We start from the raw sequence: 13,587 nt of genomic DNA on the forward strand, positions 1-13,587 counted from the left end.
TTCATTTACATGTCTATTAAAGAAAGAAATATACTTTACAATGAACATTTTATAAAAAATATTGTCCAGGTTATACCCAACCACATAGACTATTAAACAAAATACTTATACATACTCAGAAAATTAACAGACCAATTTAACTCATATATAACTTTAACAGAATTAAATTTTTAATAAGAATTAAGTCTGTAAATTTTAAAATTTCACCAGTCTAGATCTAAAAATTCTGTATTTAATGTAAAAGCCATAAATCTGACTATACTCCCAAATAGCATACCTTTCTGACTAATCGAAGTGCTTGTGTCCTCTCTACCTCGTTGCTCTGCTGTATGTCAATGCACCTAAATAACACACAAAATATATAATTACTGATAACATTCTTATTTTAAAATTTTTTGTTCAGTAATACTAGACCAGACCCATCTCCATAAAAGTCAATATGGTATTTAAAAATTTTAACATATATTTCAGTACCAGCAGACATTTATTTAGTTAACATATATATATATATATATATATATATATAGTGATAAATAAATGCTATAATAAAACATTCAAAACCTTTCATTTAAACCTTCAGGAAGGAATACTGTAAATGATTTATACAATGTTATATACATGTAAATACACAAACATATATACACAGAGAAGTAAAAAACAGCAAAGTATCAGAAATCTACATAAAAAAAACATTCACTGATCTTTGCTAAAATACAGTATTTTATGAAAATTATAAAGGGAAAATATTTCAAGATTATGTTTCAGTCTGTAATTTTAACCAGGGCCAAGATTCATATACTGTTCTTAACTAAAAGTATTATGTACTAGTCACAATAAATCTATTTTATCAAAACATAATTTAAAATGTGAAGTCAAAAAAAAAATGTGAAGTCACTTCAAAAATTGATCTCAATCAACCATCACTTAATCGACAATTCTGTATATAATTTATTATTTATTTAATTTCTAAAGTGTCTTTGGCTTACCAGGCAGAGTAATTCATTTTTATTTGTTTAAGTAGTTCATTATTTTAACCAATTCTTTTACATACTTAAGTTAGCACCGATATGAAGTATACATAAAAAGTGATTAGACTATATATAAAATACCGGTATACACACACACACACACACTATATATATATATATATATATATATATACACAGTTTGCCATTCAAAAAGCATTTCTTTTACCTGACACTACTATTAATCTATAGCAATTTTATTAAAAAGTACATAGACGCTGACTTCCATTTCTGGCTACAACTAAAGTCGTGGAGCAGATCAACCCCCCTGCTAAAAACAACTACACAGGTTGAACAAGACACACATAGAGCAACTCTTAAAAGGGCAATGAAAAACAATCCACAGAAAGAGAAGTACAAGTTCCATATCCAGAGATTTTGTCCCTGGGGGAAGCTGACAATCCCATGAGTCTTAAAGGCATGAGCACTAACAGAAAGCAAAATCCTGCTAGATTAGAAACACGGCCAAACTTTAGGGCAGCCAAAGTGACCAGGATTCGAGGGGGAAAATCCCAAAAAGAAGGAAACATGGATATTAAGTATAAATAGATATGCATTCAATCTCTTTTGTCAATTTCTATATTGTGCAAAAGAAGGGTTAAAATTCAAGAAACAAATGGGAAACTAAGAAGCAAAGCAGAAATTTCAACAGGCATAAATTATTCCAAGAAAGATGTTATGACTCAAGGGTGAGCAACGAGAAGAGATGTCACTAAACAGCCACACTTTCACGAGATCCAAAATAGTCACTTCCTAGAGCAAAGGTAAAGCTAAAACCAACCTTTAATAATCTGTGTAATAAGTTAACATTGCAGAATAAATCTTTAACCAAAAAAAAAAAAAGAAAACATAATGCAGAAACAAAAATTTTGATTATACAATGTTCACATCCAATAAGACAATGTTTTCTCTTCTTTAAAACAAAGGACCAAGTAACCAAAAACCTAGGGAAAAAGTGACAACAGAAACAACACAGGTGATTCACATATTGGAGTTGTCATAAAAAGTCTATAAATAACTATGATTAATATGCCCAGAGAAAACAGAAGGACAGATGGGAGAAATAAAGCTGAGACCTAGAGTCTTTAAATAAAAGTAGTGAAAGAAATACAGTAATGGAAATTAAAAATTCAAGAGATTGATTTACTGCCTAATGGAGGAATAAGAAAAAACCCTGCATGTGAGTAGAAAGTAACCACACTGAAGCACAAGGTTGAAAACTCTGACAAGAGAGTAAGGGCATCAGAGACATGTGGCAGAGTGAAGAGATCCAAATCTCATAGCTGAGATACCAGAGCAAAGGATTTGTATCAGGAAAAAACCTTTAAAGTAGACAAGGAGAAAACACCACTCACAAAGGAGCAACAAAAAGAAAGATTACTTATTTTTCAAGATGTTAAAAAAAATTCCAGAAATAAAAATGAAAGACTTCGTTTCAGTATACCTGAACTATAAGAAACAGTAAAGGAAATTCATCAAACAGAAAGTGATCCAAAATGAAAACAGAAATGTAAGACAGAAGAATGCTGTAACAAGTGTAGAAAAATATAAATAGTTCCAGTTTAAAACAATAATTATTAGACTATCCTATGGGATTACAAATATATATAGAAATTAAAAAAATACAATAAAGAAGGCAGAGGTGAGAAGATAAACTACATGACATTTCCTGTACTGTTATAGTGGTAATAGAAGTGGTACACAGTAATATATCAAAGATACATGTTATCATCTCTATGACAACTACTAAAAGATTTTTTTTTTTTTTAACATTTATTTATTCATGCATATAAGAACTGGGGTATAGGACAGATGCACGGGAGGGTGAGAGGATTCACCAGAGACAGAGCGGGGAACAGAACAGGCAGACTGACTGAAATACACTGCTGAGAGGAGCAGAGGGCGAGACAGGAGAGGTCTGCCATGCCATGTGGGATTCTTGCCAGCCAGCCAGCCGGAATCGAACCCACGCTGCAGAGGCTGCAGACAGCTTCACAGTGCTTAGCTCAACTGCCTGCGCAGATTTTATAAAGATTTTATAAACCTAAACATTAATAGAAGAGAAAATATTGTTTCCCAAAAGAAACACAAGACCAAAACCAAATGTGACAGATGACTAACAGCAGAAGAAAACCTCATATAAGTGTGTGTGTATATATATATGTATATTTCTATGTAATTACATTAGATTAAGTTCATTTACCATGTATATAATACACTACCTTTAGAGGAAAGCACAGGATATCTTCCAAAGAGACTAAAAGCACAAAATAAAATGATTTAATGGAATTTTTTAATAGATGTGACTGAAAAGGCAAGGCAGACTGATTTGGACAAGATATTCTCAAATATATACCTAAAATGAATCATATCCAGATGACATCAAGAACTCCTACACAACAAAATGGACATACAATCCAATTTACAAATGAGCAAAAGATTGGGAGGCTATCTAATGAAAGGTGCTTAACATTATCACTCATCAGGAAAATGCAAATTAAAATAACAATGAGAACTCACAATGAAAACAATAGCAGAAAGGCTATAATTACAGATTGAAAATAGCAAGTGCAGATGAGAATGTGAAGAGACTTGAACTCGCAAATAAATATTGATGGTAGCATATAAATTGGATGAATTGTAAATTGGTACAATTACTTGGGAAAGCTGGTAATATCTATTAAGACTAGCTTTATATAAACCTTACAATCTAGCAATTCTACTCCTACACACACACACACACACACACACACCCCATGGAAAAATAAGTGCTTAAATCTATCAACAGACTTGCACAAGAATATTCAGGGCAGCTTTTTTCAATAGCCAAACACTGAAAGCAACTCAGAAAAATCATCAATAGAATGGAATGAATAAATAATTTTTTATAACATGAAATACAAAACAATTAAAAATTGCATGGCTAAATGTCCAGATAATACTTTGGAAATAAAAGCATTAAGATTGTATACTCCGAATGTATGATGTTCAAGAAAAGGAAAAACCATGAATAGTCTAAAATGAAAAATGTGAGAAGAATGGCTGGTGAAACGTAACTTGACTGGAATGCTGCAAATGTTCTATACCTTATTTAAGATTATAGTGTACTTGTCTGTACATATATGAAAAAAATAACAGGTTTTATCATAAAATTTGAATGTTTTATGATCAGTATGTTAAAACCTTAATACATAATTTTAAAAACAGAAAGTTCTAGGAAAATTACCTAGCTATTAAATAGTCCACTTTCAATTTCAGCACTTTCTGCAAAATACTGGAGTCTTGGATGAGATATCGAAGAGCTCGTAAGCCTGCTGCTCGCACTTCTTTTGCTTCATTCAATAAAGCTAACCGCAAACTGTATGAAAACAAGCAAAAACGTTTTACTGCCCAAGTTTCAAATACATATAAAAATTATAGCACCAAATTATTAATTCAGTTGAAATATGCAAAACTACTGGTAATTTCACTTATATAAAAATCAATCACCGTGACAACAGAACTTCACTAATGTTAGTTTTTAATCTGTGCCTCCTTGATACATTTTACCAATCAAGAAAAAAGTTACTTGAGTTTTATTCTACCTTCTGTAGTTTATTTATATCAACAGTAGAAAATTAAATATTTTTTTTCAAGCTGTATCACATATATGCCTCTACAATCTATTTCCCTCCACCTGCCTACCTGCCTCTAAGTAGGTTAGAGAATCATTCGTTTAATCCAATGAATAAAGCTTTATAATGGCAGGCACAGAGTAAATCAGTTGTAATTCCTAAGTACACCAAAAAGATGGTTATAAAACTCTAACATTATGCCTCTATTGATGGGTGTGGGTAAATCAGCTTTGTTAAAAAAATACTTTGTGTTAGACCTAGAGATAATTGATCTGTTTTTGTTCTGGCATATGAAGACTCAATTTGTGAATTTCAAATTTAACTCATAAGTTTAAACTATTGAAGTCCAGGTATTTTTCAACATTGGCATTAGTTCTTTATATGTGATAATCACAAAATTCAGCAGGAAGAAAGTTTAAAATATTGGAGATTCTGAATTTTTCCATTGTTCAAATATCCATTTCTAGAAAATCTAATGAGATGTTACACTATCTTATTTTCAGTTTTAAAATTAATAAAATTAAAATCACTAAAATCTAAAAGGGTAGAAGGAAGTAACTGAACTACACTTACCAAATTATGATATCCTCATAGTTAAAACCCAACTTTTCTTCACTGTGGCCTATATCACAAAGGAGCTGTCCGAAAAAGTAAGTATGAATATATATATTAATTACATCATTTTTTAGACTGGAAAATAATGTATTTCTCTTTAATAAAATTGTGAAAAATATATGACCCACTGTTCAAACATGCAGATTATTTGACTCACCAGTTTTAAGTTCTTAAAACGTAACCAATTGCTTTCTTATTCTATTTTTCCTTTTCAATAATTTTGTTTTAAAAACTATTCTCTCAGTTATTACCACTGAAATTACAACATGCTATGATGATTTATTATAATCTAAAAGGAAATACTATTTTACCATGTTCTCAATAATGTTATGATCTTTCAACACTTCATTTATTTTCAACACCTTTCACTTATTGTTTTTCTACCTTTCTCTTAAGTACCATCATACATTAGTTTTATTTACCTCCTATTAGGCCACTGGAAAAGGCTGAGTCCAGATTAGGTTGATCTCCTGGTAAGACTTTCTCCTCCTCTAGTTTTCCTTTGTGCTCACTTCCTGCCAAGTTTTAACTGAACCTGTCGTTCAGGGACCAGTTCCAGGAGGATGACATATCTTATTTTTGTCTTGCAAAAATAAGATTTTTAAGATTTCCTGCCTAGGTTTTCTTTTTAAGACATATATTTATGCAAATAGAACTGGGGTGCAGGCCAGAGGTGTGGGGGAGTAAGAGGATTCACCAGAGATAAGAGTGGGGAACAGAACAGGTAAATGTACTGAAACACACTGCTGAGGGGAGGAATGAGTGAGTCAGGAGAGGTCTGCTGCGCCATATGGGTTGCTCCCTGGCAGGGGATCAAACCTGTGCTGCAGTGGCTGCGGACAGCTCCATAGGTTGTGTCTTAACCCCTTGTGCCACCAGGAGGCCCTCCTCCCTAGGTTTTAAACTTAGCAGTGAGTTCCAGGATTCAACAAATACACTGAAGGGATAATATCCCTATACATAACTTCCCCAGCCCACCAAAAGTTCTGGGTTGTTTTTTTCTGTTTTTGAGCACAAGAACTCTGGGACCCATGCTTAGTTTCCTGTCCACACTCCACATCAGTAAGAATTCCCCAGACAAAAATTGTTGGGTATCTCTCATCCATAAGTCTCCCTTCTCTGAAGTTTGGCTCCTATACTTCTTGTTGTCTGAGCAGTTCCTATCTGCCTTCAAACAGGCTTTCCTAGTTGTTTTCATTAAAAACGCTGATCTAACACTAGTTTCTTTCACCTAACCTGGATGTAGTCTGAGTTTTGAAAACTGATTTTTAGCTAAAAGTTACATAAAAGTTTCTTAAGTTATTAAGAAATGGGCATAATAGAAATGGATCAAAGACAAAGTCATTTAATACAGAAGAATCAGAAGTGTCTTCAAATGCTATTATTATTTATTTATTTTTGCGTACAAGAGCTGGGGTGCAGGCCAGAGGGGCAGGCAGTGAGAGGATTCACCAGAGCCTCAGTGACGGGTAGAACAGGCAGAGTGACTGAAATACACTGCCTAGGGGAGAAGTGGGAGAGCCAAGAGAGGTCTGCTGGGCCATGTGGGTAGCTCCCGGGCTGGGGATCAAACTTGTGCTGAAGTAGCTGCAGATAGCTTCATAATGCTGCGACCTAACCCCTTGTGCTACCAGGGAGGCCCTGCTATTATTATTCGTCCTCAATAAAAAGTTATGAACACCTTAGCCACTCAGAACAAACTAATCAAAGTTACCAATACATTTGACTTTGTGAAAGAATGTATTTTAAAGGTCTAATGTTTTAGGGGGGGAAATGCTTGCAGTACAAATTCACTATCTGTCTAAACTTGCCTATCCAATTTCTTAATGAGAAGCAAAAAACGGGAGATGTTCCTAATAGAATAAGATGGGGACATACTCTATTCCACAGTTATTAGAAAAAGGAAGCTTAGAATTTGTTTACGTCACTATATAAAATACACTGCTTTAAAAATGGGAAAAACATTAATTTCCTACACTAATTATTTATATATAAAACTCAATTTCTAAAAAGGCAATTATTTCTATTCTTCCACTATAGCAGTAATGGATTTAATGGGATAAAGTGTCTTGAAATACTAGAAATAAAGTATATAAAGCTTTGTCATGTCAGAGGTTACAGTTTTTCTTCTAATAATGTACTTGATTCTCATATTCTGCATTATATTTTTCACGCTTGCCAATTATCCTTGCAGAAAAATACAATTTATAAAGCATACTTTCCAAATTATCCACCTCTTTAGATCACAAAATATATGACTATTTATCACTTAACATTTGCTAGAGTTAGCAGTTCTGATGAAATGGTAAAAAAAAAAAAAAAAGCAAACATTATGATCCCCCAAAACACACACAATTTGGAAAATATTTACAAAGGAATACCATTTTCTGCTATCTAACAATAATGCATTTCAACTGCAAGAAAGATTTCTATGAAAAAAAAAAATTCTTCTCAGGTGGAGTCTAGGAATTCACAAATAAAAACTAAAATCAACATTTTCTGATGAAACACTGCTTATTTGTCATAAGCAGGACCTATTTTTCGAGGACAGTCATAAATGATAGGGCAATGCTTTCAATGGTAATTCAAGGTGACTCCAGGATTATAATCCAGGGCTTAATCAGTCTTACATGAAAATATACCTTTCATGGAAAGTTATCCCAAACAGAGACTAAACTTTTTTTAATTATATTTTTTATTTTCATTTCTTTGTGTCTTTCCATTTCTTTGAGTCTTCTTTTAATTCTTTTAACAATGTTTTCTAGTTTTCTTTGTATAGGTCCTTTACTCGTTTGGTAGGTTTATTCCCAAATATTTGATTTTTTTGTTTGTTTCAATTATAAAAGGATGGTTTCTTGATATCTTCTTCAGATTTATTGTTTGCATATAGGAAAGATACTATATTGGTTATATTCAGCTTGGTAATGTAACTGATAGTCATAAAAACACACGGGATGGTAAAGGATAAAATTGTGACGTCTAATAATTCAGCATGTTATGTGACCCTTAGGTTGCTATTTCTTAGAAACGTCTTCTGTGTGTTGCTTTTGTATCCTGCTACTTTACTAAACTGGTTGATTATTTTGATTAGTTTTTCTGTGGAATTTTTGGGGTAGAGACTAAACTTTTTAATGTAAGTTAATTCACATGTATCAAGAATAAAAAATTAGAGAAGACACTGGTAAGATTCTCATGGTCTAGTTAGCAAAGAAATATCATACTTTTTTCATCACTTCTATTACCAGTTCATTATTTTTAGTTTCAAAATAATAGAAATAAGAATTATTTTAATACTAAATTCTTAATGTGACTAACTCACTACTTTATTAATCATCATCTAACTTAACAAAAATTCTTAATACAAATCAAACCCTTTAGCTCTTACTCTTGGAAAGAGGCAGGTTGAGAAACAGTAAGAATGCTGAAGTTGTGTGAATTTCAACATTGGGAACATCATCCCTCAACTGTCAATTGAATATTAATCAATCTTCAATTATTAGGCAGCAGTTTCTTCAGTACTACCTTAGCCATTATTAATAAACTTCCTGTCTCCTGTATGTTATTAAAATGTAATACTATCTGCCCTGTCATACAGGCTTGTTTGATTAAGAATAAACCACTGATTATGATTATGTTTAAAAATTATGAAAGACATTTCTAAGAATTAGCAACCTAAGGGTCACATAACATGCTGAATTATTAGCCGTCACAAGTTTATCCTTTGTCATCCCATTTTTTTATGACTATCAGTTACATTACCAAGCTGAATATAACCAATAGATTCAGAAATACTTTAGAGATGGTAACAGTATCCTTTGTTAACAAAGGATACTGTTACCATCTCTTTTTATTACTGAAAACCATAAAAATGATTTATTTTGCTCACTAGAGCTACAAAATGGAGAAACAGAATGCTATTATTATATTTTTGCAACTCTTGAATTGTTTTGCCTAAAATTAGGACCCATTATTTGGCCTTCCTCATCTATGGGGCAAATTCCTCTTTTTACTTTAGTTCAGTTGAATAAAGTTTGTTAAATTTGTTACTTATAAACAAACTTAACCAATATCACAACCACAATTATTTTATGAGCACAACTGTTTAATTTGTTTTATATAAGCAAAACAAACACTATTACATAATGTATTTAAAAAACTTTTTTTTAAATCCTTGTTTATTTTTTCACACCATAGGATTTCTCCCCTGGGGTGCAGTCACTATAGTTTTCTTACCACCAGTACCCACAGTCCACTACACTCCAATATGTTATTATTTATTTGTTTGTTTGTTTATTTATACAAGCACTGGGTATAGTCAGAAGCACAGGAGGGTGAGAGAATTCACGAGAGACAGAGCGGGGAACAGAACAGGCAGACTGACGAAATACACTGCTGAGGGGAGCAGTGTGCACAGCAGGAGAGGTCTGTGCGCCATGGGGGACCCTCGCCAGCAGCCTGGGATCAAACCGGTGCTGCAGAGGCACGAAATACACTGCTGAGGGGAGCAGTGTGCACAGCAGGAGAGGTCTGTGCGCCATGGGGGACCCTCGCCAGCAGCCTGGGATCAAACCGGTGCTGCAGAGGCTGCAGACAGCTTCACAGCCCAGCGCTCAACTGCTGCGCCACCAGGGGAGGCCCCCAATGTGTTATTTTTAAACAGAGTAAGATTCTGATAACATATCACTTGTTTATTTTTATTAAATTCCATGTCTAACATCAATCATTTTATTTGTTGAAAGTAATCCATGACTCTTATAAAAACTAAATTACTCAAAAGTATCTATTAATAATATTCTGTGCTGAAAATACCAAAACAAAGTCTAAACCATCTCTAAATAGTAAAAACATCGGAGTGATCATTCAATTACTATTTTTTAAAAAATGTAATGGGCAGTTAAATGTTATTCTCATTTTACTCGTATTGATTTGAGGTTAAATGAATCGTCCCACTAAATAAGCAAAAAGTAGAATAAACCAACTTGTAAAAAATAGCTTATTACAGATTCGAATTCCACAGAATGGTCTTTTCAGAGGGCAATTTAGAAATAAGCTGTGAAATAAAAAGTGGATTGCTTTTTATTTGGCTAAGCAAAAACTTCTAAAAATCTATTTTTCATAAAATCATACCCAAGTGTTATTGTTTACAATAACAAAAACAAGTGGGGAAAACTTATATTTTTGATGGTGGAAGGATAAAATAAATTATGCTGTATGTATGTAAACATATGTATATATATATGTGAATATAAAACATAGCTATATATAAAAAAATAGAAAAGTAAAGGATTCTGATATATTGGGAAATAGAAAAACAAACTACAAATCAACACAACTCATGATCTCATTATAAAGACTTTTGGATATTCATATATACATGCACAATAAGCTATATAAATGGTGAACTGAGCACTACATTACTATACTTCTTTTTGTTTAGCTCATTTAATTCTCAGAACTCAATGAAACAATTATACACACACTCACATACACATATTATTACAACAGATACGGATAGATACCTTTCAGTGGTTAACACTGAAAGTCATATTTTTATCAGTAGGGACCTGAATGGGAAAGGTATGTGAGAGAAAACTTTCACTTTGTGACCATCTATTCTGCTGTATTGTTTGATTTTTTTACATTTAGATTATAATATTTTGAGGGAACAAAATAAATGTTTTGGAGATTCTAGTATAAATAGTAAGATTAAATATAGGAAAGAGAACTTTGAGAATGTGAAAGATCTTAAAAACAGGTCTTTAGATTATGAGCATGTTGTCAGCTTTAAAAATAGAACACTAAGATTATATTCATCAGCAGTCTGTTATACACATTACTTTATCTAGTGAAATGATGTCAGAAGGCAAGCATGCGTGCATGACATTCATGATGTTATAGAATCATATCACCAGCATCCTCTCTTTGCACTTTAAAAGGAGACTTAATTCTAGGGGCAAAATTTACACTATACAACATTTTAGCCCCACTGTCTACTATGTTAACTTAGCTAAGCTTATACTTAATAACAAAACAAATGCCAATACCAACAAAAATTCGTATTTAAAAATGCAAAGTCTTTCCAATGTAATATAAAACCTTTAATTAAATATTTGTTATTTGGGGGGCCTCCCTGTGGCGCAAGGGGTTAAGACACATCCTATGAACTTATCTGAAGTCACTGTGGCACAAGTTGGATCTCCAGCCAGGGAAGAGATCCACATGGCGCAGCAGACCTCTCCTGACTCGCCCGCTCCTCCCTCAGCAGAGTGTTTCAGTCAATCTGCCTGTTCTGTTCCCCACTCTGTCTCTGGTGAATCCCCTCACCCTCCGCACCTCAAGCCTGTACCCCAGTTCCTGTATGCATAAATAAATAAATCTTTAAATAAATAAATATTTGTTATTCGCCAGGCTTTAGAGTAGAGCAGGATGTAAGAATGGCGAACTAAATACCATATAGTTCTTGTGTTTAAAAAATTCAGTTTAAGATAATAACCCATAACACATAATTACAAAAGAATAGGCAAAAATTGGTAGACACATAATAAGCTGTTATGGGAACACAGAGTAGGGTCAACAATTAACTACTAAATAATCTCCTGACATTATAATTATTTTTCTTATTTTCTTATTCTATAAAGCTAGTCTTATAAACTGTTGAGGATTGCTAAATTTTATTTTGTAAGGACATGAAGTTATATACTTTATAGGAATACCAGCTCTGTAAGTATCCATTAATCTGGCTCTCCAATGAAACAAAATATAGATATCATAATTAAATCCAGTTTAATGTTTATTTGGTGCTAGGTATTTAGAAATTTTGTAATAAGATCTATAGTAGTGCTTTTTAACCAAAAGTAATTCTGTACCATGGGAAACAGTTGGCAATATCAGGACATATTTTTGCCTATCCCAACTAGTGGAGGTATGCTTCTAGCATATAATAGATAGAGGCTAAGGACTCTGCTTGACACCATAAAACAGTACCCCAAACAAACAATAATCTCGCCCAATATGTCAATATTGCTAAGGGTGAAAAACTCTATTATAGTAACAATTTACCAGCCTGCAACTCAAGCTATTAAGCAAACTCACTTTCCTAAAGTTATGCAAAAAACTAAAAAAGTGACAAAATGTTAGAAAACAAAACAAAAACAAATCCCAGGTTGAAAGGTACTATCTGTTCAAGTATATATTATATGCTAGGTACTATATTGGAATCTTGCCTCCAGTGGCAGCAGATTAAGTAAAGAATTCTGCCCAAAATAGCTTTGATAATTAGGGTCAAAGCTAGGCTGTAAGTTCCCATCTATTTTATCTAAAGATCATGCTTTTCCCATTACATCACTGAGCAGCCAAAACAGATCTTATCAAGTCCAAACTTTATGGACTTTACTAACAGAACAGGCCCTGGGATCCTGACTCAAGGTGGGACCCTCATATTGCAGACAATTCTATTGGGTTTGGATATGTGGTTTTAAAATCCATAAATAATCTAAAGACACAAATAAAGGATATGCTATTAGCTGACACCAAGATAGCAGGGAAATAAGAAAGCTATAAACAAAGACTATATACAACAAAAACAAACAAGAATACAAAAGCACAAAAGCCCAGGGCTTCCTAACAGAGATAATTATTCTATATAGTAGGGGAAGGGAAGGAGAGAGGAACAGAGAAAGGAGGGAGAGATTAGGGAAGAAAAGAAAGAGAATAGGAGAGAGTGAAAAGAGAAGATAAAGGCACAAAGGGAGTAGCAGAATGGAGGAAAGAGGAGGAGAAGGAAGCAGACAGAGAAAACACTAGAAGAGCACAAATGAAGGGAGAACAAGTAGAGTACTGGAATAACTTAAGGAAACACTATGGGGGAAATCAGACAAAGTCCTCTGAATGGACTGACACAGTGAAGAGAAAAAGGAAGAGGGCCTCCCCTGGTGGCGCAGGTGGTTGAGCGCCTTGCTGTGAAGCTGTCTGCAGCCTCTGCAGCGCTGGTTCGATCCCGGCCAGCCAGCGAGGGTCCCACATGGTGGGGCAGACCTCGCCTGTCTGGCCCGCTGCTCTCCTCAGCAGTGTATTTTGTCAGTCTGCCTGTTCTGTTCCCCTCTTGGTCTCTGGTGAATCCTCTCACCCTCCCGCACATCTGGTCTGTACCCCGGTTCTTGTATAAAATAAATAAATAAATCTTTTTAAAAAAGAGAAAAAGAAAGAGAGAGAAGACAATGGCCGATAACCCAAGAGAATCTGAGATGAAAACAGACATAAATGGGGGCTAGAGAAGGGAAAATAAAAGGTATGGCTAACAGATTCCTAAAAATAGATGTGTATGCCACTCCTAC

General features: G+C 33.7%; 1 protein-coding gene across 1 annotated transcript in view; it reads right to left on the reverse strand.

The window, feature by feature from the left end:
- The window catches only part of RICTOR (RPTOR independent companion of MTOR complex 2), a gene marked incomplete at both ends in the record, with an annotated part of 102,336 nt that overhangs the window by 52,953 nt on the left and 35,796 nt on the right, over positions 1-13,587 (reverse strand). Inside the window, 3 exon segments of the mRNA XM_084233711.1 lie at positions 278-341; positions 4,252-4,383; positions 5,213-5,277. Coding sequence (XP_084089837.1) covers positions 278-341; positions 4,252-4,383; positions 5,213-5,277 — 261 coding nt within the window.

The sequence above is a fragment of the Talpa europaea genome (assembly GCF_964194135.1).
Source record: "Talpa europaea genome assembly, chromosome: 5".
NCBI lineage: Eukaryota > Metazoa > Chordata > Mammalia > Eulipotyphla > Talpidae > Talpa > Talpa europaea.